The sequence below is a fragment of the Podarcis erhardii genome (genome assembly GCF_964252035.2).
Source record: "Podarcis erhardii genome assembly, chromosome: 15".
Taxonomy (NCBI): domain Eukaryota; kingdom Metazoa; phylum Chordata; class Lepidosauria; order Squamata; family Lacertidae; genus Podarcis; species Podarcis erhardii.
In genome coordinates this window covers 11494057-11521314 of record NC_138505.1, presented here as the reverse complement: position 1 = coordinate 11521314, position 27258 = coordinate 11494057, and the positions used below count along the sequence as shown (strand labels likewise).

The 27258-nt window shown below is 47.3% G+C and overlaps 1 protein-coding gene across 1 annotated transcript; it reads left to right on the top strand.

Annotated features, from left to right (window-relative positions):
- The first annotated feature begins 413 nt into the window (after positions 1–413).
- On the top strand, positions 414–26975 carry LOC309329760 (5'-3' exonuclease PLD3-like). The gene is made up of 15 exons (XM_081840769.1): positions 414–631; positions 2189–2540; positions 7717–7920; positions 9674–9704; positions 9946–10109; positions 10852–11118; positions 13292–13526; positions 14452–14690; positions 16621–16735; positions 20185–20312; positions 21507–21707; positions 22927–23066; positions 24253–24418; positions 25529–25628; positions 26672–26975. The coding sequence occupies exons 2-15, from the start codon at positions 2451–2453 to the stop codon at positions 26860–26862; spliced, it is 2271 nt and encodes a 756-aa protein (XP_081696895.1). The 5' UTR covers positions 414–631; positions 2189–2450; the 3' UTR covers positions 26863–26975.
- The last annotated feature ends 283 nt before the right edge of the window (positions 26976–27258 follow it).

Here is a 27258-nt window from a genome sequence, read left to right as displayed (position 1 = left end):
AATAATCATAATAATTATAACAAGAGTAACTATATTTTATATCATTATATTTATTACTAATGATTAGTATGAGTAAAGTGCTTTTACATATATCAGATGCTTTGCAGCAAAAAAATTAAAAACCATTTATTGTCTTTCCCCCTTTTTTGTTCTTTGTTTTGTTTTTCAAATGGATGCTTATAGTTGTAATGGTCCATTGTGAACCATCCCAAACGGCAGTAAAGAAAAGTACAGTATATTGTCGGCATTTGTCTGTCTGGCAATGGAGTGTGCCTCTGGGGGTGAAGCCAAACCACTGGCGAATCGCAGCACCTGCTATGGCTGCAGAGACCGGTAACTCGTAAGCGCTGCCTCCTATGTTGTTTTTGCTGTGTTTGCAGAGTACTGAAGTTACCTCCCTGGGGCACAAGCCTGGACAGGGTTTATGGAGGTCCTGAGCTGCTTGGAAGACATGACCCTTCTCTCAGCCTCACTGTTGTGGTCCAAAGGAAAGCAGAGCAATACACCAACTTGGCTGCAGGAGTTGCCGGAAGGAGGCATACAAGACACCACCCAACCACCTTAAGGACTCTGCTCTGGATTAGGGTTTACTCCTTAGCCTTTTGTTCTCCCGAAGATGTCCTTCAAGGCAGTGAGTATATGGATTTTTCCTTAGCAGGGGTGTTCAATTTTTTTTCAAAGAGGGCCAGATTTGATGAAGTGAACATGCGTAAGGGCCGACCAAAGTTGTTGAGCTTTTCTTAGGAGTTTACCTCATGAAATAAACTGCCACAGGGGCCAGATTAAACTGACTGGCGGGTCGTATTAGGCCCCCCAAACGGACTTTGGACATACCTGCCTTAGGGTTTACTCCTGAAGACATTCTCATGAAAGAGTATAGTGGATGGGCTACCTTCCCAGGTAGACGAGCCCCATCTGCCCCTCATTTCCCTCTACAGCACTTACAATAACCGCCTTCTTGAGTGTTAAACCCATTATTGGTCTCATCTGTTCAATCCACCAGAGCCTGTCTTTGCATGCAAGGGAAATCCCTAACTCACCAAGAGTTTGAAACCCATTGGCTAACCTCACCTGGCACCTTCCATTCTTATAATCAATAAGACATTGCACATTTATTTGTCACTTTTACCTAACTAAAGTTTTACTTGGATGCCACAAAATTATTATTATAGTATTGGGCTTTATCCAACATTACTCCTGCTCAGAGTAGGCCCATTTAAATTAATAGGCAAGTCTTAGGTCCTTTAATTTCAGCGGGTCTATGAGTATAATTTAGTTGAGTATGGCTTTTTAATTATTATTGACCAGGTGGAATGTATAATGTAGTTCACTTCCTTATTCATGGGAAGGATATTTCCAGTAGTACAGTCGTACCTTGGAAGTTGAATGGAATCTGTTCCGGAAGTCCGTTCGACTTCCAAAACGTTTGAAAACCAAATTGTGGCTTCTGAAGCTCCTGCAGCCACTCAGAAGCCGCGGAAGCCACGTCAGACATTCATGTTCCAAAATAATGTTCACAAACAATCATTTCCGCATTTGTGGCATTTGGGAGCCAAAACATCCGAGTTCCAGGGCGTTCTGGATCCAAGGTATGACTGTACAGATCAATTGCATTTTAAATATTTAGAATATATCATATTTATAATTATATATATATATTTTTATATATTAGGCATATTTATATCCTGCTTTTCTACTTTAAACCATTCAACAGCGCTACTGTAGATAGCTAGCAACAAATGATGAAAGAAGGGAAATGCCAAAAATTAACAGTGTTCAAAAACCTCTGAAATCAGGTGTAGGTAGACTCATAGATGTGAAAATAGATGGATATGTTCTGCCTCCACTGTTAGAGGGATGGAGGAGTGGGTGGCATGGGTAAGTGCTGGCTTAGGGCAGACAGAGGCTGTTGGGGCAGCGTCTCATTTTCCCTAATGGATGATCCTTCACTGTGTGTATTAATTCACTTCAAACCATGGTAATCCATGATAAGCTAGCTCTGCCCTGAACATCTTTGCCAAAGCCCTACACCTGGTGGCACCAGCAGGCTTAGAAGGCCAATCAAACATCCTTCGCCTGGGCTGGAAAAACAGATACGACAAGGTCTTCTGCTTTGTTTTTGTGTCTTTGGCTGCTTGCCTTCCTGCTGCTGCACCGGCTGATGTTCCTCTTTCTCTCCTTTCCACAGCGGCCACTAGGAGTCAGCTGTCAGAAGCGAAGCCTGTATATGTAAACAACCCGCCAGCCAATTGCTGCCTCCTGTCATTTCAAATCCATCCAGTGGGTTTCTTTTTGAATTGTTAACGTCTCTGTGAGTCAGAGCCTTCCTGACAGATCGCTTGCGCATTCAAACAGGGCACCCGGCGGTGGAAATCTTCGGAGGGAGCTGGTTGTGGTGGGCGATCCTTCCTACCAGCTGAAGATCCCTTCCTTCTCCGACCTGACACGACATGAGGAGGAAAGAACCCACATCGGGCAGGTCCAGGGATACCCCGGTGAGAAGGTCCAGTCGCTTGCAACCGGACAGAGTTGGAGAGCAGGTGAGGCGTGGTAAAGTTCGCAGGGCAGGGTGCATGCTCAGATCCCAGCATATCCATTGAAAGGGAGTTAGGTTCCCGGGCTGGGGAAGACCCTTGCGCTGCCAGAGTTAGGCAGCTAGATGGACCAATCAGTCCGAGTGCCAAGCTGCTTCCTGTACCAGATGGACAGCTCCTCAGTGGGAACAAGCTGCCTTTCCAGCAGTGAAGAAATCTAACATAGTGGTTCCCTAATTTCCACCACTTCTTGCACCACTTGAAAATTTCTGAGGGTCTCAGCGCACCACTGAATTATTTTTTTTCTGCCTGCTGTAGCAGTTGTGCGGTGCTGTGCTAGACCAGGCATAGGCAAACTCAGCCCTCCAGATGTTTGGGACTACAACTCCCATCATCCCTAGCTAACAGGATCAGTGGTCAGGGTTGATGGGAATTGTAGTCTCAAAACATCTGGAGGGCCGAGTTTGCCTATGCCTGTGCTAAACGCTGCATAATTTCTAACTGTATTCTTGTTGCTGCTTTTATTTCTTACATATTGTATTTAATTGTACAGTCGTACCTTGGATCTCGTAAACCTTGGCTCCCGAACAAATTGGCTCCCGAACGATCAAAACCCGGACGTGAGTGCTCCGGTTTTTGAACGATTTTCGGAAGCTGAATGTCCGGCGTGGTCTCCGCAGCTTCCGATTGGCTGCAGGAGCTTCCTGCAGGCAATCAGAAGCCACACTTTGGTTTCCGAACGTTTTGGAAGTCGAACTGACTTCAGAAATGGATTCCGTTTGACTTCCAAGGTACAAATGTATTACCGTTTCACAGCACACAATGCAAATTGTATCACAGTAAAACGCAATATAACGAAAGACGCTGTACCTCCCTTCTCAGAGGTAGTATGCCTCTGAATAGCCCTCTTCAAATATCTAAAGGGCTGCCACATGGAAGATGGAGCAAGCCTGTTTTTTCCTGCTTCGGGGGGTAGGACTCGAACCAATGGCTTCAGCTTATAAGAAAGGAGATTCCAATTAAACATCAGGAAGAATGTTCTGACCGTACGAGCTGTTCGACCGTGGAACTGACTTCCATGAGAGATTGTGGACTCTCCTTCCTTGGAGGTTTTTATGCAGAGGTTTGATGGCCATCTGTCATGGATGCTTTAGCTGAGATTCCTGCATTGCAGGGGGTTGGACTAGATGACCCTTGGGGTCCCTTCCAGCTCTATGACTCTGTGAATATCAGTTGCTGGGAATCACAAGGGGGAAGAGTTGCACTTGCACTCATGCCATGCTTGTGGGTTTCCAACAAGGATTGGGCTGGCCGCTGTGAGAACAGGATGCTGGACCAGATGAGCCATTGCCTTGATCCAGCATGTTCTTCTTATGTCCTTACGTTAAGCAATACAATTAAAAATCAATATGAATACTTAATGTGATGCATGTGCTGTTTCTGATCTTCAACCACTAATCCACAGACCTACCACAAAGCACCTAAACGAAGCTCACAGATGACTCACAGACACAATTTGGGAATCCCCGGGCTAGAACAATACTTCTCCTGATTTCTAGTTACAGTACCAGCAAAGCAATTATTACAGTGGTACCTCGGGTTACATACGCTTCAAGTTACAGACTCCACTAACCCAGAAATAGTACCTTGGGTTAAGAACTTTGCTTCAGGATGAGAACAGAAATCGTGCTCCGGCGGCGCAGCAGCAGCAGCAGGAAACCCCATTAGCTAAAGTGGTGCTTCAGGATAAGAACAGTTTCAGATTAAGAACAGACCTCTGGAACGAATTAAGTACTTAACCCGAGGTACCACTGTATTTCAGATTGCTAATGAAGCAAAATTCAGATTTCTGGGTGCAATTGACAATGTTTCTGCCGACTCCGTCCCCAAACTGGCAATAACGCTGATGGGTTTTGTCAGCCCACAGCAATAGGGAATCCTATTGCTGTTGTTAGTAGCATTACTTGGTTGCATTATACCAAAAGTCTCAAGGTGACTTTGCAAGACAATTAAATCAAAACTAAAAGATAACCACCACAGTAAAAGCTGAAATCATGTACAAATATGTATCATTTGGTGTGGTGTGAATTGATTGAACAGGTGAGCAACCATCCCCAGCAGCAAAAAAATGCTGTTAGTGGTGATGGACTTAAAATGATATTTTCAGTATATGTCTGTGTATGATTCTAAGCCAAGGTGAAACAGCAAAAGTGTCAATGTAAGATGTCTAATATGTCTCATTTCACGGCATTTATAGTCAATTCATACATTTTAATTAAAGTAAATCTTAATTTTTAAAAATATATCTATATGCATATCTGTATCTCTATATCTAATTACCAGGCAGGTTCCTAAGTGGTTTCAGAGTATTTGCTCTCTTTGGCCAGAATACTTGCAGGACAGGAACAAAATTTCCCCTTAGATCCTCTTAAAAAGCTGATAATTCGGGAAAGGGGCCTGAAACATTCCTGAGGGGTCAGCCTCCCTCCCTCTGGTGCTGAAGGAAATTGCCTCTGTGCCACACTAATGTGTCAAATGCTTGAACCAGGAATGGGAAATATCTGGCCCTCCACCGGTTGTTGGACTACAGCTCCCATCAGCCAGCATATGACCATTAGCTGGGAATGATGGAAGCCGGAGCCTGGCGACATCTGGAAGGCCACAGGTTCCCTAAACTGGCCTTTAAACTTCATATTTGATGGAGGAGTGAATCTTGAATCGATAGCTGGATTTGGAACACCACTTTTGGAAGGGAAGCCACAGTTCAGTAGCAGAGCACAGACTTTGCTCTGTAGAAGGTTCCTGCTTCACCTCTTGGCACCTCCAGTTTAAAGGGAACTCCTGGATGATGATGACGACGACGATTTTATTTGTACCCTACCCATCTGACTGTGTTGCCCCAGCCACACTGGGCAGCTTCCAGCACACAGTGGTGCCCCGCAAGACGAATGCCTCGCAAGACGAAAAACCCGCTAGACAAAAGGGTTTTCCGTTTTTCGAGGCGCTTCGCAAGACGAATTTCCCTATGGGCTTGCTTCGCAAGACGAAAACGACTTGCGAGTTTTTTCCCTTTCCCCCCCTTTTTCTAAGCCGCTAATAGCCGCTAAGCCGCTAATAGTGCTAAGCCGCCAAGCCGCTAATAGGGTTGCTTCGCAAGACGAAAAAACCACTAGACGAAGAGACTCGCGGAACGGATTCTTTTCGTCTTGCGAGGCACCACTGTATACAAAAACATAATAAAGCAGTAAACATTACACTTCCCTATACAGGGCTGCCTTCAGATGCCTTCTAAAGCCTCTGAGCTTGCAAGGAGTGACACAGATGAAAGTTTACAGCAGCACCCTCCACCGACCATGCAGACAAGTGGGCTTTGGTGTCTGGGTGAGGAGGAGAAGGGGAGATCTCAGAGAGGTTGGGCACACTAAGGGCATCGTGCTCAAAGCCCATCCTGCCCCCACAAACTGGAACGGGCACTGACCATACTGGCTGTGGGAGCTGGAGTCCAGTAACTTTTGCATGGCTGCAGGTTTACCCATCAGCGGCGGCTGGTCCAATAGGGAGGCAGTGGCAGAGCGTGCAGGAGATTAAAGTTGCGATTCGTGGCACCTCTTCTTTAAAAAGATCACAGGCTGCTGAGCTGTGAAAGACTCTCCAGCTGAGAAACCAGAAAGCCAGATGGCAGCCTTGACAGCAATGCTGGGGTTAGATCACTCAGAGGCCTGACTTGGGCAGCTCTTGCAGCACAGGCTCCTTTCAAAGGGCAGGAAGTTTTCTGTGTGAGTGGCGGGCGGAGGAGGCGGGCAGAGAGCTCCTATCTCTTTATGACTGTAAAAACATCTGTGCAGCAAGAGGAAACTCCCAGGGGAGCTGCCTTGTGCTAATTGCAAGTAACGGTTGCGGAAGGCACCCTTTGGTCGGATCCTTTGCACACACGTGTGCTTTCTCTCGCACAATCCGTCAGAGCACCAATACTCCCTCAAGTCGCTTTTGGATGATGACAGGGTGATTGGTTCTCTTCCTTTATTTTTTAAATACATTTTATTAACGTTTGAAAAAATAATTTAAAGGTTAATATCAGAGAGCTTTTCATCAAGGATAAAAAAAAACTAAGAAAGAAAAAATTCCAACTCCTCATCTGTCAACTATATGTAGAAAATTATTCAACACAGCCACTCCAAGATAACACCCAACAAATCCACTTTCTATAAACTAATATTACCTTCAGTCCTCAAACCCAGATACAGTGATACCTTGGTTCTCGAACTTAATCCGTTTGACTCCCGAAACCATTCGAAAGCCAAGGCGCGGCTTCTGATTGGCTGCAGGAGCTTCCTGCACTCAAGCGGAAGCCGTGTTGGATGTTCGGCTTCTGAAAAACATTTGCAAACCTGAAATATACTCGAAGTCGAGAGTCGATTTCATGCTCTTTATTCAGCTCATAGTGGTGAGGAGGAATGGAAGTTCCCCCACAATGTCTTCTTTATATACATTATTTACACAATTGGCTGCACGTGATTGGCTAATTCCGGGATTCTCCTGTAGGCCAATCAGGTTGTGGATTAACTTCCACCTGGAGCTCGATTAGGTGGCTCCTGCGGACCAATCATACAGCTGCATTGTTCTAGGACCAATCAGACTGCTGCATTTTGGATCCTATTGTTCTAGGACCAATCATCAGACTGCTGCATTTTGGATCCTATTGTTCTAGGACCAATCAGACTGCTGCATTTTGGATCCTATTCAACTCAGTACATAACAAAACCGGAACACTTACTTCCGGGTTTGCGGTGTTTGGGGGCCAATTTGTTCAGGAGCCAAGCCATTTGAACACTGTTTCGTGTTCATTTTCTTTTTCATGCAAAACGTCTATAATGGGTTTCCAACCTTTAGTAAATGTTGACAATGGTTTACTCTGATTAAAACATCAAGGGTGATCAGTTCTGATGGCTCCTTGAAACATCTTTTTAATTTCGGAAGGCACCAGGATTATTCCCAGGATTGTTGGGGGGCAGAGAGGATGTGCTTTAAAAGTGCATTAGGTGTATCGTGCATACACAGTCCTCATCAACCTTCTTTCTGTACAATAAGAAAACAAAAAACCCCTGCTAAGAGGAAGTGCCCCACTATACTGTAAGGCACCAGCTGCCAATCAACACGACTCTGCACTGTTTCTCAAACGCAGGGTTCAAGGGAACCGCAAAGCCTCAGAGGAAGTCATGTCGCTGACATCCTTTCTCCCAGGGAGAGCATCAGAGCTCACAGGAAGCAGGCCGAGCCAGCCAAGGACCCGTCGCCCAGTCCCCCCAGAGGTTCTTCGCAATCGTCGGAAGAAGCAGAAGCTCATGAAGACAGCGGGCAAACCGTGTTGGAAAGAGACACTCCCTTGGTGAGTCTATTTCAGCTAGTTGAGGCAGCTGGACTTTGGCATAGCTGTCAACCATCCCTTATTTGGCGGGAAAGTCCCTTATCCCAGTGCCGTGTCCCGCTGCTATCCCTTATTGATGATGTCCCTTAAATTTCCCGGGTTTCAAAGGAAGCAGCTTCTCTCCCTCCCTCCCTGCTGGCCAGGGAGGAGGGAGGCTCCAACTGTGTTGCTTGGCTGTGTTGCTCACCCAATAAGGAGCCTAAGAACGACTGGGGGGTGGAGCTTGCATGCTTTGTGCCGATCAAATCGGCCGCGTTGCCTTTGCTCAGCGCTTCCCAGCAGAGAGGTGACGGTGGTTTTCCTTGCTGCATCCCCTTTGCTGGGTTGCTGCGCTGTGGGAACCACCGCTTGAGGCTTCATTTGGCTGCTGGTTGACTAAAATCCCTTATTTTGACTGCTGATCCCTTATCTTCGAGGCTCTTAGTCCCTTATTTTCAAATCTGTAAGTTCACAGCTGTGGACTTTGGCCATAGCTGTGCAACACAGACAGGGTCACTCTCAGGGCTGGGGGGTGTATAATCCAAACCCTTCTCCAAATTCAGGACCAAACTAACTGTACCACAGGGAGATATACTTACCGTATTTTTCGTCCCATAGGACGCTCCGTCCCATAGGACGCACCTACTTTTTTGGGGGGGGGAATAAAGGAATTTTTTCCCCTTTATTTCCCCCCCCCAAACCAGGTTGGGGAACAGTGGGATGGCGGCGCTGCGCCTCCCTGCTGTCCCCCGAGCTTGTGGGGCTGGCCGATGTCTGTCCGGCGCGCGGGGCACTCTGCTTCAGGGTGCTCCACCCGCTGGGCGGCAGGCTGCTATCCGCAGCGTGGGGAGCCCTGCGGGGAACTCCTGCAGGGCTCCCCACTCTGCGGATGTCTGTCCAGCGCGCGGGGCGCTCCGTGCTCCGCGCTGCCGGCTGCCGCCCGCAAGCCCTGCGCGCCGGGGGGGGGAGTTCCCCCGGGCATGCAAGGCTTGCGGATAGCTTCCTGGAGCCTGGAGAGCGAGAGGTGTCGGTGCGCACCGACGCCTCTCGCTCTCCAGGCTTCAGCGAAAGCCTGCATTCGCCCCATAGGACGCACACACATTTCCCCTTCATTTTTGGAGGGGAAAAAGTGCATCCTATAGGGCGAAAAATACGGTACTTATCTATTGCAGGAGTAGGGGAAATTTTCTGGTCCGAGGGCTGCTTTCCTTTCTAGGCAACGTTCCGAGGGCCACACGCCAAAACTGACCTAGGTCACACAGGCGCATCATTTATTTGTAGCACATCGCTTCCCCCAAATAATCATGGCAAATGTGGTTTTGTGGTTTGTTAAAGGCAATTGGGCATTGTAGCTCTTTGAGGGATGGATTAACAGTCCCCAGGAGTCTTTGGGGAAAGTCATGTGAATTAAATGTGTGGCGTGGATGCGGCCTTCCTTGAATCTGGCGTGACTTACTTCTGTGTAAGGAAGCGCAAGATTGCTGAGTCAGGTGACAATGTGAACCAGGGAGTGTTGAAAGGGCTAGAAAAATAGGCGCAGGGATACAGGAACTCTTTGTCAGACCCTCAAGCTGTTGTTGGACTCCAACTCCCATCAGCCTCAGCCAGCATTGCCAACAGTCAGAGATGATGGGAGCTGGAGTCCAGGGTGGGGTGGGGGCATTCACTGCTCAAACAAACAAACAAACAAACAGGGAAGTACCATTCGGAAGGTCAGCTGCCTTGTTTCTGTCAGTCAGGATTTGGTTCACAGGCAGAGTCCATTACAATGGTGCCTCGGGTTACATACGCTTCAGGTTACATACGCTTCAGGTTACAGACTCTGCTAACCCAGAAATAGTACTTCAGGTTAAGAATTTTGCTTCAGGATGAAAATAGAAATTGGGCTCTGGTGGCGCGGCAGCAGCAAGAGGCCCCATTAGCTAAAGTGCTTCAGGTTAAGAACAGTTTCAGGTTAAGAACGGACCTCTGGAGCGAATTAAGTACTTAACCTGAGGTACCACTGTAATAGTAAGAGGACGACGACAACCAAGATGTCTGCCAGAGCTGGGCTCACTGAACATAAAAAGACATCCCTCCATTTTCCTTTTCAGTCCCCCTTTGTCAGGCTGAGGAGACTGGATGTGCCACAGGAAGAGGAGCCTTCCCCACCCCGAAACGGGGCAAAGGAGGTAACAAGGGATGCGTAACAAGAACAGGGGTCTTTTTTTAAGCAGAGCCATCTGAGGAAATGGCTGCCATCTTCCTCCATACCCCAGAAGCTGCCTTATACTGAGACCACTGATCCACTTAGCTCAGTATCGTCTGCACTGACCGGCAGCAGCTCTCCAGGATTTCAGGCAGGGAATGTCTCCCAGCCAGACCTGGAGGACTGGACATGGGACTGTCAGCATCTTGTACCGCAGAAGCAAGCAAACCAGAAACTCTTCCATTTAACTGTGTTTTCAATTTTGTCCGAACCGGGGGAGGAAAGAATGTTAAACCAGCTTACAACCATGGCCTAATATCCTGGCTTGTTTCCTGCCTGTTACTTCTTGTTTTCCCATTTGGATGAAATGTGAAACTACAGGTTGAGTGGAGAACCTTGGGACTGGATGCGGCCCTCCAGGCCCCTCTGTCAGGCCCTTGGAACTCTCCCAGCCACACACACACCCTCTCTCCATGCCATGGAGTTAATAATTACATTTGTAGCCCCACCCACTTCTTCTGGCCCCACCTACCACTGGATTGTGGCCTCCGGAAAGTTACTTAGAAATGAAATCGGCCCTTGGTCTGAAAAATGGAAGACTTCCTTGTTTGGTAGCTCGCTTGCTCAGAGGGATAGCGTGTGTGTGATCAAAAGACTCCTTCGGATCTCGGCATGTGAAGCCAAGATACGATTTTCACAACATGAGCTTTTTCTTCTCTTGCCAGCTGCCTCAACCAAACATTGAGTGGGAAGTGGTGAAAGACAAGAGGGCCCGGCTACAGGTTCTGGAGACCTCTCAGCCGCGCAGCACCAAGGCCAGGCCCCAGATGGAGAGGAGGACAACCGCCAGCTCACAAGGCAGGGTGGAAAACGAGACGTTTGCCCTTGGGCAGCAGAGCAGGGCAGGAAGCGCCGCCAGGTCCAAGGCGCCAACCATGAAGAAGGCCGACTCCTCTAAGTCACAGGCAGGAGCCCCCCAAAAGTGGGCCAAGGTATATTAGAAAATCCCAAAGCATGCTCCAACATACCCCATATATTCTCACTAAACTGCTTTAATCTGCGGAACAGGTACTTTCACAAGTGCCATGTAATGTTTATTCTACCCTGGCAAGGAAACAATCCTTTGACCATATAACACCGAGACCATATAACGCCAAGACCATATAACGCTGATACCATATAACACTGGTCTTGAAAGACCTACATTGGCACTCAGTGCTTTTCCGAGCACAATTCAAAGTGTTGGTGCTCACCTTTAAAGCCCTAAACGGCCTTGGTCCAGTATACCTGAAGGAGCATCTCTACCCCCATTGTTCTGCCCAGACACTGAGGTCCAGCTCTGAGGGCCTTCTGGCGGTTCCCTCACTGCGAGAGGCCAAGTTACAGGGAACCAGGCAGAGGGCCTTCTCGGTAGTGGCGCCTGCCCTGTGGAATGCCCTTCCACCAGATGTCAAAGCGATAAACAACTACCTGACATTCAGAAGACATCTTAAGGCAGCCCTGTTCAGGGAAGTTTTTAACGTGTGATATTTTACTGTATTTTTGGTTTCTATGGAAGCCGCCCAGAGTGGCTGGGGAGGCCCAGCCAGATGGGCGGGGTATAAATAAATTATTATTGTTATTATTGTTATTATTATTATTATTATTATTATTATTATTATTATTATTATTATTTTAGTGTGGAAGCACTTACTCTCTAGAACTCCCTGCTGATTGATAGTCAGCAAGCACCTTCGTCGTATTGTTTTTGGTGCTTGCTTAAAACTTTGTATTGTTGTTTGGGCACGTCTAAACATTCCGCACAAAAAAACAAGTCCGCGGTTCCACACAAAGGCAGGGCAAGAACTGCCACAATGGTGAGGCAATGCAATTAAAAATAAAACTGAAACAGATTTAGAAACATCTCAGTCTTTAGCAAAATCTAAAAATGTACAGAACAGTCGCAGGCTCCCACAGCTGATAATTTCAAGGTTGCCAGAAACTGTTGCACACATTTGTTTTGAAACTTATGGGTTTTATCTATATTTTGGTAAATTTTAAGTGATTGTGTTGATATTTTCTTCTGAATATTTCATATTGCTTTATGGCAACTGATTAGGGTTTCTTGCTGAGTAAGCGGTATATAAATCCGGTTAAATAAAAAAATCAACATGGAGGCAAAAACACACAGAGTTTGAAATGTATGAGATACTTGCTTTCTCAGTGGGGTTACAAGAGGGCACCCCCAGACTCGCTATTTTTGAGTGAAATTCAGTCACCTATTGGCAAATTCTGGCTGTGCAATTCTAGTTGTTTTGGAGCGCTTGTGCAACAAACCCACTTCCACAAAAGATCTGACTTTTGGCGACAAGGAAAGCAATAGTGAAAATGCAGTAGGAAATGTGTGGGATTACATTTGCTTTGACACGCTTTCAAACCTCTCCGCAAACAAATCAGAATGAATGCTCATTCAATGAAGGCACATAAATGACTCAGTGGTAGAGCCTCAGCCCAGTATATCTGAAGGAGCGCCTCCACCCCCTTTGTTCAGCCCGGACACTGAAGTCTAGCTCTGAGGGCCTTCTGGCGGTTCCCTAACTGCAAGAAGTGAAGCTACAGGGAACCAGGCAGAGGGCCTTCTCAGTAGTGGCACCCTCCCTGTGGAACGCCCTCCCACCAGATGTCAAGGAGATAAACAACTACCAGACTTTTAGAAGACATCTAAAGGCAGCCCTATTTAGGGAAGCTTTTAATATTTGATGTTTTATTGTGTTTTTAATATTCTGTTGGGAGCCACCCAGAGTGGCTGGGGAAACCCCGCCAGATGGGCATTGAAACCCAGGCAGATGGGCAGGAAGACATTCCCTGTCTGAAACGCTGATAGTGGGGTAGGAGAGCTGGAAAAAATGCCAATATATTTATTTCACATCTGGCAACCCATGCACCCTTTGTTTTCAGATAGTGCATAGGTAGACAGATCGAAAAAGCTCAGGACACAAATTTTCGTGGCCCTCCAGCAGCTATGGCGGCTCATTTACCAAAAGTAATTTATTTAGCGTTAACTCCAAAAGTGTATACTCGATGCTGACCAAACTAAGCCTCCTAGAGCAAAATGTACATTGGGCTTAGCTTGGAGATGGCACTAAATAATGTCCTTCTTCCTCTCAATCCCTTTTGTCTTCTTAGCGTCTCCCATATCGGTCTGTTCTCTGTTTCCTTCTTTTCTTTCTTATCCTGGGCTTTGTTTGCTGGTTCACATGGAAACACGGAAACCCTGGCTCCTTCCTGGGGCTGGCGGGATACGAAGCATGGAGATGGAGCAACTTCCCGAAACTGTGGAATGGGGTGGAGGAGTGCAGTAGTCAGTGCAGGCAAGTAAGGGGCATGCGCATGCAAGGGCTACTAGCTATTATTTTTTATTGTTAATTCAATTTAGGTACCGCCTTTTATCAGAAGATCCCAGGGTGCGGTGTACAGCATTAAAAAAACACTGCAGAACAATTAACAAAGAGACTCAACGCACTGCATAACACAAATGTTGTAGACAATTTTGTTGAAATATGACAGGCTTTTATAAAACACTTTACTGATAATCCTGAAGAACAGCAACTACCGAAATCAGAGGCTGGACTTTGGCAAACTTCACTAGATTGATCTGTCCTGGAGGGAGGAGCGGGGCAGGTTGTTTTTGTATCCTTCTCTTTCTCTCTTTTGTAATTGTTATGTATTAAAGGTAAAGGGACCCCTGACCATTAGGTCCAGTCGCAGACAACTCTGGGGTTGTGGCGCTCATCTTGCTTTCCTGGCCGAGGGAGCTGACATACAGCTTCTGGGTCATGTGGCCAGCATGACTAAGCCGCTTCTGGCAAACCAGAGCAGCGCATGGAAACGCCATTTACCTTCCCGCCAGAGTGGTACCTATTTATCTACTTGCACTGGTGTGCTTTCGAACTGCTAGGTTGGCAGGAGCAGGGACCGAGCAACGGGAGCTCACCCTGTCGCGGGGATTCGAACCACCGACCTTCTGATCGGCAAGTCCTAGGCTCTGTGGTTTAACCCACAGCGCCACCCGCATCCCTTAATTGTTATGTATTAGAAATCAATAAAACTATATTTAAAAAGGAAACACTGAAAAAAGGAAAAACGGGCTTTCAGTTGGGGGTGTTGTAGTCCAGGGTTGGGGGGAACCAGGGCAGAGCCTCGCCCTCCAAGCCTCTTGGTCTGGCCCTTGGCACTTTTCTCAGGCCGCACCCCTCTCACCATAGCACGGCATGTGGGATGGAAGAGATTCTGAAAAGAAACCCAAAATCCATGGGGTTTGCCAACCTGTCCAACATAGAAAACAGCACCACTTCATTTCTTTAGCCTTCACCTGCTCCCCTCTCTTCTTCCTGGCTTTAGCCTTGTGTTGGTGGAGAGCATCCCGTCCACTTTGGATTACGAAACGCTGACTCCTCACCATCCAACCATCTACCAGGCTTGGATGAACCTCCTGGATGGGGCCAACAGCAGTGTGGAGATAGCAGCTTTCTACTTCACCCTACGGGACTCCGATGTTCACGTGGAGGATCCCTCTTCGAAGCAGGTCAGTCGCTAGGATGGGACAATCTCGGTTCCAGTTTTTCTGTTTCTCCTTTTTCCAAGCTTCAGTCCTGTACGTTTCCACATCTGTTTGCATTTTTTAAAAAAAAGCCACGTGAAAATTAACCAGCATTTTACTGTATGCAATTTTGCCTAACGCACACATTTTTGCAAATCAGTTTCTCCCAATAGAATGCATTTTGTATGTTGTTTTCTCTTATAGGTGCATTGTTATGCACTCTTTACCCCCAGAATATTATTTCTTGCATGTATTACTTGATAGGAAAACTGCATGGCAAAATTTGGAGAACTGTGTGTTTGTGTAATGCGGTTTGTGTCGTTTGTGTGAATTAGCTGGATATGCCTTTAAAAGCAAGGTGAATCCAATTTATCCCTCATGTGTTAGTCCTTGGCAGCTAGTGCTTGAGAGGCAGAACAATGCAAGGATGCATACAATCTTTACAGAGAAAATTATGCATCTTTACTAAATTAGGTAGGGCAGAGGTTTTCAACCTTTTTCTTTTGAGTCCACAGTTCCCTTGACCAACTACATTATTTCTTCACACCCCTGTGGGTCTCAGGAGCCCAGTTATGTCACCCCTTGCCTGCTGAGCCTCTCATCCTTTTTTTTTTGAACACCCCTGTGAACAGTTCCTTCAGCCTCCTCTCCTCTTCCCTCTCCTTGGGAGTCCTCTGGGCAGCAGCCCCTAGTCTCTGAGCTTCCCCTCACCATTCACCTGCAGAGCTTATAGCCAGGACTGCTGCAATAGGCAGCTGTGCAAACTTTTGGGAGGCAGAGACATACACAACCCTGGCCATCATGTAGGGAGGGTCTGTGGTGGGAGTATACAATCCCATTGTTTCAAGACTAACATTGTAGGGAAGTGAAAATTTGTATCTATTTTTTGCACCAGCAATGTTCCCCCCAGAGGGAGGTGCACCGTTCCTGGAGGTACTGCAATACCAGGTCGATGCATGGAGAGGATGGAGCAAGCCCCTATTCCATCTCCCAGCTCCAAAAATCCATTTAATATATAGTCCTCAAATAGAGGACATATCAGATATTAAACTGATAAGAACAGATACTACACTTGATCTTAGCCAAAAGGCCGAGAAGCGATACCCAAGGAAACAAAAATTAAGCAGGACTCCTTTCCCGATGCCTTTTGAGCTGTTGGTGGGAACCTGGGTGCTGCAAAGCTCTCACCGCCCCCTTGGAATCAGCACCGTTTCCAATTCCACAAAATATACTCTGATAATGTTTCTGCTTCCGTTGTCCAGCTAAACAGCCTCTTGATGGACAGTTTAATCTCAAAAATAGTGGATTCTGTCGACCTTGTCAATTTCTTGCTTGATGGGCATTGGTGTGCAATCTGCATAAACCCGCCCACTTACCTGTTAGGTGCTGCCTAACTGCAAACTTGCTGCACACCAGCAGAGGTCGCAAAGGTTTCCCTTTGATAGCTTGCTGTTCATTCTGCAGGATGCTGAGCATCCTGCAAAAACAGCTGTGCAAGCCGAGCAAAGCAGTGCTGCAGAATAAATTTCCCCCTTAAAACATTGAAACGCTGTAAAAGGAATTCTTGATGTGTAATGACTGCAGAAAATCTTTCTGGTTCTGCAGACCCTTTGAAGCTATTTCCTAGAAGAGCCACAACCTTTATGTTTACCTGAAGATTTACTTCCTTCTGCCCTTTTAGCTTTGATTTGAGCATGAAATGCACGTACAACTTGGTCACGAGTGTTTAATACCATCCTTTTACTGACTTTCCTTAATTAAATAAATTGCAGGTATCTCTGCCCCCCAAATTAACTCCCTTTGCTTCACGCACATAGAAACGAACCCGCAAATCTATTTGAGGTGGAGATGTGAGCATCTCTAGGTTCCATGCATAGCAATACTGTAGTAAGCGTTGTGCTTGTCGTTCTTGCAGGGCAAGGCGGTGTTTGAGTCTCTGCGGGCCTTGCCTTCTCGTGGGGTGAAGCTCAGCATCGCTGTGAACAGCCCCCAGTTTTCCCAGTACGACACAGATGAATTGGCCCGCCACGGTAAGGTGTCACGTAGAGCAGAGTTTTTTGTACTACCTGGAAACCCTTCAACATTCAACTGTTAGCCAGCTAAGGCTGTTGTATGCATTATTATACCATTAAAGCACACTCATTCCCTCAAAGAATTCTGGGCAAGTTGTTAAGGGTCAGTGGGGGTTGTAACTCCTGTGAGGAGTAAAGTAGAGTGCCCAGAATTCTTTGAGGGTGAGAATGTTCAGTAAGCCCGCAACTTCTGCTCATTGAACTTGTGCACATTCAGCTTTATGCTCTTGACCAAAATAATAATAATAATAATAATGATAATAATGATAATGATGATAATAATAATAATAATAATAATAATAATAATAATAATAATAATAATTAAAAAAAATAAATAAGGCAGACAGGCATCCAGGAGAAAAGATTTTGGCAATCCCACCCACCATTGAACAAGTGTGTTTTTACTACAGTGGTACCTCGGGTTACATACGCTTCAGGTTACAGAATCTGCTAACCCAGAAATAGTACCTCAGGTTAAGAACTTTATTTCAGGATGAGAACAGAAATATTGCTCTGGCGGCGCGGCAGCAGCGGGAGGCCCCATTAGCTAAAGTGGTGCTTCAGGTTAAGAACAGTTTCAGGTTAAGAACAGAACTCTGGAATGAATTAAGTACTTAACCCAAGGTACCACTGTATATGCAATTTTGGCTTTTGGTGCAAACCCCAGAACCCCCATGTAAATTGTGGGCTTACTGTACTTTGAATATGTTTTATGTTGGAGTTAGGTGTGTACGTGTGCATATAGTGTATATATTCAGAGCTGTAAGAAGGGTCCCTCCGGAGAGCCATCTGGCAGAGTCCCCTATCTCTCTGGCCTTCCTGATAGCCCATTATCTTCCCCAGGGCTTTTCTTTGGGGGGGGGTGAGGTGCTGGTATTTCATATCCTTGAGTACCCCCAGAAAAAAGCACTGACTTCCCTTTGTCTTTGGTTAATGGCTGATCTCCCAGGTGATTTCCTGAACACAGGAAGCTGGTGGGGTCTGTATTTTAACACTTTGCTAAATCTGAAAGGGAGAGAATCTGTATTCCCAAGCGTGAAGGCTAGAAGCTTACTGAATTCTGAACACTCAGTTCTGCCTTTGGTGGCAGAATATACATAGACTTTGGATGTGTGTGGTCTGTAATGGCATCGGCTCAGTGGGTTTGCTTTTGGTAACTGGAGTAGCACAGGGACTGAGCTACAAATAGTGCTTCGTTCGAATCTCACTTCATAGTGAGGCTACATAGACTTAAATGAGCCATTCTCCCTCATCTTCAGCCTTGTCTTTCCAGTACAGGAGTAATACTGGGGTTGCAATGAAGGGGGCAGAGGCAAATCCAGGGGGAGATAATTCCAAAGGCTCAGTGGTAGAGCATCTGCTTTGCATGCAGAAGGTCCTAGGTTCAATCCTCAGCATCCCCAGGTATGGAGGTGACTGGGAGAGTCTCCCTGCCTGAAATCCCAGTAAGCTGGTCAGTGTACACCAGGGGTCGCCAACGTGCGGCCCATGGGCCAGAAGCGGCCCGTGAAGACCGTTTTACTGGCCCACGAGCCGCCCCTGAACCAAGCTGCCCGCTCGGCAAGTCCCCCACGCGCTGCGCTAAACCGGTGCAGCAGGGTGCAGGGACCTGCTGTGATAGGAATTTTGAGGTCTTAGATATATGTTAAATGTTCATAACTGTACCAACCAAGCACATACATAGATCATCACAGGAAGACCGACCAGGAACCATTTTGATTTAAAAACTGTCTCAAACTGAACAAATGTTTTCTCTGCAAGGTCAAAGGAAAATGGAAAAGCCTCCCCATTGTCTTTTCCTTCACAAATCTTGTCTTAAGGGTATGTCTGTGTTTGAATAGGGTGTGAGCCTGTGACCTGTGTAGCAGGAACCCCCCCACCCCAATCATTCTGTTTGTATAAACTTCACACACACACACTACATACGCCACATTTCTGTTACAACGCCACATTTCTGTTATAAATTCATAGAAAATCAACCATACATTGGATTTGCACTGTTCCATTCTTATTTTACTCCATATGACAAGAACTAACAAAGGGGGGTGGCTTAGTCTTGGTCTCAGCACATACACAGGAGCCCTGCCCATACCAACCCTGATGATCCCAGACAGAAGACAATCAAGATCACAGAGAACCTGCATATGGGAGTGGATTCAAACAAAGGACACTGATCAGATCTTCCCTCAGGGGGCAGGAAACTGCAAACTGCCCTTTGTCCTCTGGAAAGCACTCATGGGGAGGGGGAAAGGAGGAACCAGCCAGGTGACAAGACACTCATGTTACCACCACAACTCCTCCCTCAGCCCCTCCTTTCTGTAATGTATGCCTCCCTCAACCCCTCCTTTCTGTAATGTATGCATGATGTTTCTGGGGGTGGGCTAGACCTAGAGGAGGGGAATTTCAAAAGTTTTTATAAGACCTTGCACACTATTCTTCTGGGTCTTTCCTCTCTCCTGCACGTGAGGGGAATACCCTGTTGCAACAGTTCAATAAAGGCCAAGCCTACAGGCTGCTGTTTTGCTCCAAGTTATCCTGGTTGGTGTCTTTGTTTTGTCCAAGGGAGCCCTCGGATTTTTCCTGCAACACCTGGCCCAGGAACTAAGTATTTATTATTACAAAAGACTGGCCAGGCTCCCCAGGCAATCCAATCAAGTAACCTGCCAGACAGGAGATAAACAAGGACAGGAGAAAAACAACATTCAAATTTCTGTTTAGACCGCCTTTTCTGTGATGTATGTATGATGTTTCTGGGGGTGGTCTCGATCTACAGGGTGGCAATTTCAAAAGTCTTTATAAGGCCTTGCGCGCCATTTTTCTGGGTTCCTCCTCCTTTCCTGCGAGTGAGGGGAGCACCCTGCTGCAACACATCAATAAAGATCAGGCTTACTAGCTGCTTTGCTTCTCAATATTCTCTGGTTGGCCTCTGTTATTCTCTCCTACCAATAGGGAACCTATGTAAGGACTCTATCCGGGCTCTTGGATACCCCATAAGGGAAAAGGGCAATTTTTGTTTACAACACCTGCCAAGCGGTGCCAGAAATCGCGTCTGCGCAGGTGCGATTTTCAGAGTCTGGACATGCGCAGAAGCGATTTCCGGCGTTGCACTGCGCCAGTCTGGCCCATGGACAATCTCCGTGGGAGTGAACCGGCCCATGGCCAGTAAACCTTGCCGACCCCTGGTGTACACACTGCTGAGTTAGGTGGACCAGTGTCATGATATGGTGTAATGCGCCATTCCTGTGCTTCAATAATGCAACGTTGCAGGGCTGTCGTAAGGATTATAAAAAGCTGAATGCGCGTGACGCACCATATAAGCGATGGCGACCCAAAGGCCTCTTAACATCACTAGGATTATTCCAATGGGGAAATGGAAGGCCTTAAATTCTTGCCCCTTCCTCCCGCAGGTGCAGATGTGCGGTACGTGGACATGAAGAACCTGACGGGCGGCATCTTGCACACCAAGCTATGGGTGGTGGATCGGAAGCACATCTTTGTGGGCAGCGCCAACATGGACTGGCGCTCCCTCACTCAGGTACCTCTGGGCGCCGTGGGTGGAACAGGTTCAAGAGCATGGGCAGGGGATGGCTGCGCATTAGAAGCATCTGAGGGTGTGCTCTGGGGATTGTCAACGGAGTGGAGACTCTCACAACCCACAGAACAATTGTCAGGGTCAGGCACTCTGCTGGGCCTATACTTTTGCCCATCGGACTTGGGGGGGGGGCGGGCGGGCTTTCTTGCTAGCAGTGGCAGAAGCCATCAACAGTTCCTGAGCAACGCTAGGGGTGCTTCAAGACCCCCCGGGAGCTATGGACCCAGTTCTGTGCAACTCTCTCCTGGCTGAGACCAGGCAGGTCCTTTCTCCCTGTTGAACTTCAGGCGCTTGGTCAGAAGACTTTTTAAAAAAAATACCCTCTCCGCAGGCATTAGAAATACGTATTCTGATTTTATTTTTTATTCTATTTATTTTATTTTATTATTTTTTATCGATTTCACAAATTTATATACTGTACCACTCGATTATAATAAAACCTCAAAGCTGTTAAGAAAAATAAGAAAAGAATAAAACTCCGTGCAAAACAGCTAATAATAACAATTAGAAACAGTTAGAAAATGAAAATTAACATTCTAACTGTCTGGATAGGCCTGCCTAAATGAAAATATATTTTAGCAAGTGCCAAAAAGGGCACAGTGAAGGTGCCTGCTTTATGGTTAAGTTTAACAGGTTCTTTGTTGTATTGTTTGTTAATGTGAGGGACTGTGGTGCCATATAGCACATAAATAACTGAAATATAACAATGATGATTAACATTTTAAATTGCTACAATGCCCCAGAGCAATACTGCACCAGGGGCATAGTGGGTAATTAAAATGGCTGCTGGATTCAGCTGCTTGGTACTTCTCAGAGCATCGGTCCATGGGGGAGGCAACTTAAAGAGGCGGCCCAGGGCAGGTGTCTGCAAAGAGCCCCACCTGATTTCTAGTGCTGATGCTGGCTCTACAGTTCATAGAGCATTTTTGTCAAACAGGTGCAGGTTGATACAACTTGAGAAAATAAAAAATGTTCAAGGTGCAATGTGGGGTGGGCCGGTGAGGGGTGTACCCTGAGGGCCAGGCAGAGGGGCTGTGTTTTGTCCTTAAGCCCAAGTCTCCCCATACCTTGGGGTTAGCCTAGACAGACAGACAAATCTCCTAAGGTCCTGCTCACCTTGTTCCTTCTGTCTTACAGGTTAAAGAGCTGGGCGCTGTGCTGTACAACTGCAGCTGCCTAGCTAGGGATCTACACCGAATCTTTGCCATATATCGCTTCCTGGGGAAAGAAGGGGCCTCCATCCCGCCCAAGTGGCCGGCGGACCTGGCTGCCAAGTCTGGCCTGACTCATCCCCTGAAGCTGCAGCTGAATGGCACCGGCGGTCAGCTGTATCTGTCTGTAAGTTGGGGCGGGGTGGAGAATATTTTTCGGCCCACGGGCTGGATTTCCACACTGGGTGAATGACAGATGTGACTCTTCCCTTTGCACAGTAGGCGACATTCCGGCCTATCAGGGATCCCAGGACCCTCAGCCTCACTGGCCTACACCCACAAAGTAGCTGTGTCTCTATTTCTTTCTTCTTTTTCTGCCACCAGTTATCCCCAAATTCTTTGAAACTTCCTAGTACAGTGGTGCCTCGCAAGACGAAAATAATTCGTTCCGCGAGTCTCTTCGTCTTGCGGTTTCTTCGTCTTGCGAAGCACCCCTATTAGCGGCTTAGCGGATTAGCACTATTAGCGGCTTAGCGGCTTAGTGGCTAAGAGGCTCTTAGCGGCTTAGCGGCTTAGAAAAAGGGGGGGGGAAGGGGAAAAAAACTCGCAAGACTCGCAAGACGTTTTCGTCTTGCGAAGCAAGCCCATAGGGAAATTCGTCTTGCGAAGCGCCTCGAAAAACGGAAAACCCTTTCGTCTAGCGGGTTTTTCGTCTTGCGAGGCATTTGTCTTGCGGGGCACCACTGTAATGTTAGCCTTGGAGCCATCAGAGACAGGATGAACTTGAACTGGGTTTATTCAGTGAGAAAACTGACCCACATACAGGGCACTCAGAGGTGGCGGTTGGCAGTTTCTGTAGACTTGAGAGCCTCTGCGACTAACACAAACCTCCAGACGGCTTTTTCCCTTAAGCAAAATTTCCTGGTCCTCCACACCGGCCAATTACTTCCATACCTCCCTTCTCCAACTGCCTCTTTTTACAGTTAAAAGTCAGTCAGAAGTTAGAATTACTTATATTATTGCATTTATACTCCACCAAGGAGCCCGAGGCGGCCTGCATGGTTTTATCCTCATAATTTCCCTGTGAGGTAAAGTTAGGCCAAGAGGCCCTGGCTGACCCAAGTTAATCCAGTGAGCTTCATGGCTGAGGGTAAGAACCCAAGTCTCCCGGGTCCTAGTCGGACAACTCTAACCATTACACCACGCCACCAGGTGAGAGTATTACGAGAACAACTCCCTATCCATTTTCTTCACACCACGTATCATTTTAACACCAGGTTCTGCTGTCCCTTACTTGATTTTTCCGAAACTAAACAGCCTCAAATGCTGTATGTTGCTCAGCCCCCTTGATTTGTCCCCTCCTCCTCTTCTGCCCCCTTCGAAGCTCTCTGATTTTGTGGTTCCAGAGCTCTCCACCAGCCCTCTGCTCCTCAGGCAGAACCTCTGATCTCACCGCCATTTTGAGCACCATCGAGGATGCTGAAGACTTTGTCTACATTGCTGTGATGGACTATGAGCCCCAGTGCACATTCTGCAAACCAAAGAGGTAGGACGAAAAGGGACCGAAAAGGCACATAAAAATCTGAACCTAATAAGTGATAAAGGCATAAGGGGTAGGGGCCATAGGCCAGCGGTGGAGCATCTGCTTTTTAATGCAGAATGCCACAGATTCACAGAATGGTCACGTTGGAAGGGGCCCTGAGGATCATCTAGTCCAACCCCCTGCAATGCAGGAATATGCAGCTGCCCTATATGGGGATTGAACCTGCATCATTGGCATTATCAGCGCCATTCTGTAATGAAATGAGCTATCCAGTTGATAATATCTCCAGGCAGGCTGAAAACCTGCAAAGCTGCTACCAGTCAGTGTAGAGAGTACTGAGCTAGATGGACCAGTTTGGTCTGAACCCTTATAAGGCATCTTCCTGTTTTCCTAAAGCTAAAGTTGGCCATGCCTATTCCCTTCAATGGGTCTACCCTGAGTGGAACTTGCCCTGGACACAAGCTTATTGTATTTTAGTGTTTTGTTGGAAGCCGCCCAGAGTGGCTGGGGAAGCCCAGCCAGATGGGCAGGGTATAAATAATAATAATAATAATAATAATAATAATAATAATAATTATTATTATTATTATTATTATTATTATTATTATTATTATTATTATTATTATTATTTAAGCTTTAGAGTGGCATATATCTGCTCTGGAATTCAGATGTCAATGGAAAATGGCCCGTTAGGACTGTGTTCACACATCATACATCTAAAGCCCATTCTCTGTCCCCCCAAGAATCCTGGGAACTGTAGATTGTTAAGGGTGCTGGGAATTGTAGCTCTTTGTGGGGTAAACTACAGTTTGCAAGGTATTCTTGTGGGGTGGGGATCATGGGCTTTCAATGTATGGTGCGTACGCAGTTTAGCCGCTTTGTAGGGGCACCACCAGCTTTGGGTTTCCAGGGACTAAAGGACTCCCCGTTCCCTATACAGTGGTACCTTGGGTTAAGTACTTAATTCGTTCTGGAGGTCCGTACTTAACCTGAAACTGTTCTCAACCTGAAGCACCACTTTAGCTAATGGGGCCTCCTGCTGCCACTGCACGATTTCTGTTCTCATCCTGAAGCAAAGTTCCTAACCTGAGGTACTATTTCTGGGTTAGCAGAGTCTGTAACCTGAAGCGTCTGTAACCCGAGGTACCACTGTATAATAATTCTGTTGTGCTTGGCTTGGCACTCCCAGGTTCTGGCCGGTCATTGATGACGCTCTGCGCACTGCGGCCTGCGAAAGGCGGGTGAAGGTGCGTCTCCTGATCAGCTGCTGGAAACACTCGCATCCTGCCATGTTCGTCTTCCTGGATTCGCTCAGAGTCCTCAGCTACGAACCTCTGCATTGCCCCATTGAAGTGGTGAGTCTCAGAACCAGAGAGAACAAGCAGACAGGCCTGCTTGGATGCAAGATGTTTGGCGCCCCTAGGTGCTTCCTCCACTGTCAGAGCCGGCAAGCTTGCAAATGACAGTGACTGGGAACTGCAGGAGGGGAGAGTTTCTGTTGGGCTCAGATCTTGCTTGTGGGCTTCCTGCAGGCATCTGGTTGGCCGCTGTCAGAATAAAAAGGTTGCCTGGAGGAGCCCTGGGGAAGGTCCTAGTCCGAAGCTCTAACCCAGAGCTTGCCACAGCTGGGTTTCCAGCTCTTTTTGGACTACAGTTCCCATCATCCCTGACCACTAGTCCTGCTAGCTAGAGATGATGGGAGTTGTAGTCCAGCAACAGCTGGAGCCCCAAGTTTGTGGAAATTCTGTTCTAACCACTACACCGCAATGGGCTCCACTCTGTTAATGGTGTTAGTCAGGTTCAGAAAGCTGCAGGAATCCAATTCCGAATCTGGAGTGCCAGAATTATAGGAACGTAGAACTTGGGAAGTGAAGGTTTGAACTCAAGCCTCTTGGGCAGGGGTCAGCAAACTTTTTCAGCAGGGGGCCGGTCCACTGTCCCTCAGACCTTGTCAGGGGCCGGACTATATTTTTGGGGGCGGGGGAAATGAATGAATTCCTATGCCCCTCAAATAACCCAGAGATACATTTTAAATAAAAGCACACATTCTACTCATGTAAAAACACGCTGATTCCCGGACCGTCCGTGGGCCGGATTTAGAAGGCGATTGGCCGGATCTGGCCCCCAGGCCTTAGTCTGCCTACCCATGCTCTTGGGCATAGCCTAACGCTCTAATCTCTACACTGGATGTGAGGAACCTTTGGCCCTCCAGATGCTGCTGAACTACAACTCCCATCATTCCTGGCAAATTGGCCTTGTTTGCTGGAACTGATGGGTGTTGTAGTTTAGCAGCATCCAGAGGCTCAGAAGGCTCCCTGCTTCCCTGCATCAAACAGTACCTACCCAATTAGGCCAGTTTGCAAAGAAGCGAACAGGCCTTACCTCTGGCTCCGGGTGGGGTGCAGAACCAGAGGAGGCATCTCCCATTAGTGGTATAGCAGTAGGCAACTTTTTTCTCCTTTCAGAAACTCTTTGTCGTTCCCTCGGAGGGAGAGCAGCCACCGATCCCTTATGCGCACGTCAATCACAACAAGTACATGGTGACCGACAGAATCGCCTACATTGGTATGTAGACCTTGTCTGTGTTTTATGGCTCTGTCCCTAACAGTTTCGCGATGGGGCGGCCAGGGCTTCCGCTTAGATGTCCTTTGAAGTCCCTTCCAACTGTGATGATTCTAAGCTAGTACAGTGGTCCCTCGGTTTTCAAACGTCTCAGTTGACAAATGTTTCATAAATCGAACAGCGAAAACCCGGAAATGAATGCTTCCATTTTTGAACATGCCTCGGAAGTTGAATGGCTTCCGCTGTGTGTTTCTCAATTTTCTCAATGAAATTTGCAGGCCACCCTTTGCACCTCGGTTTTCAAACGTTTTGGAACTCGAACGGTCTTCCAGAACGGATTACGTTCGAAAACCGAGGTGCCACTGTATCTATTTTGCTTTGGGGGCAGGGCAGGGAGGGGCTGGAGAATCTCACCTTAGTGCCATGAAATGCAAAGATGCATTTGGCACAATGTGAAGTTTGATCCTCCTTCTGTGGCATAGACCGGGTTGCTCAACTTGCTCTGCTGTTCTGCCTCTCTGGACCTGCATCCTTGCCTGTCTTTTGCCCTTCTCTGCTTCCCTGAGTAGGAGGAAGTCAAAGGGGCAGTTTTAGAAGGAGCCCTTCCTTGTCAGAGAGTTTAAAGATGCCCATGGTGGCAAACTGTTGCTGTACCTCAAGGCTCTGGAAGCTCAGACTTGTGGACCCCAATGTCCACTGTTATACTGAATTAGATTTATCAGTTTCTTCTTCCCAAGGGTCTCCAATCATTACTATTATTGTTGTTTATTAAATTTGTATGCCACCCTATACCCGCAGGTCTCAGGGTGGTTACAACATAAAATCGCAATATAAAATCACAAAATACATAATAAAAACAAAAACACAAACAACCCAATAATCCCACCCCCCTAATACATTTTAAAAGAACAACTTGACCCAGCCCATGAATGTCCCCAAAGCCACCTCCTAGCCTACTTCCTCCCCTTTGGATTTTTCAGCCACCTAAGCACCCAGGAAGTCCCTGATTTGCTGTGCATTTGTGTGTGTGTTTCCCTCTTTGCCAGGTACCTCCAACTGGTCTGAAGATTACTTCACCCGCACTGCAGGCGTGGGTCTGGTTGTCAACCAGAGCGAGGCCTCTGCAGGAACCCCTGGACAAACCCTGCGCCAGCAGCTGGAGAAAGTGTTTATCCGGGACTGGGACTCTCCCTACGTTCAGCCACTCAGCAAACACTGGGAATGTTCGAGGAAGTGACGGCAGAGGGTGGACCATTCCACTCCCTGCCTGGAAACAGGTTCAGGGCTCAGCCTCGCTCTGACCCCTTGACCTGGAAGCACTCCTTTCAACATCCTGCAGTTCAGAAGCTCTTGCCTTGGTGCCCCTGCTCCTGCGCTTGCGTCCCGGAGGAATCTGGCCAGCAGGCGATGCTGGGGGTGGGGGGAAAGGAAGTTGGACTCTTTGGGTCATCAGTCCGACCCAGAGCGGCTGCTTCTGAAACGCCTAAGCAGCCGCTCATTCAGTTGGCGCAAGTGAGGAACAGCTACAGCTGCTTAGCCACCAGAGCTGGAGCGCTCTAGCGCATGCCTAGGGAACCTGCAGCCTTCCATATGTTGCTTAACTCCCATCAGCCTCAGCACAGCCAACTCACTG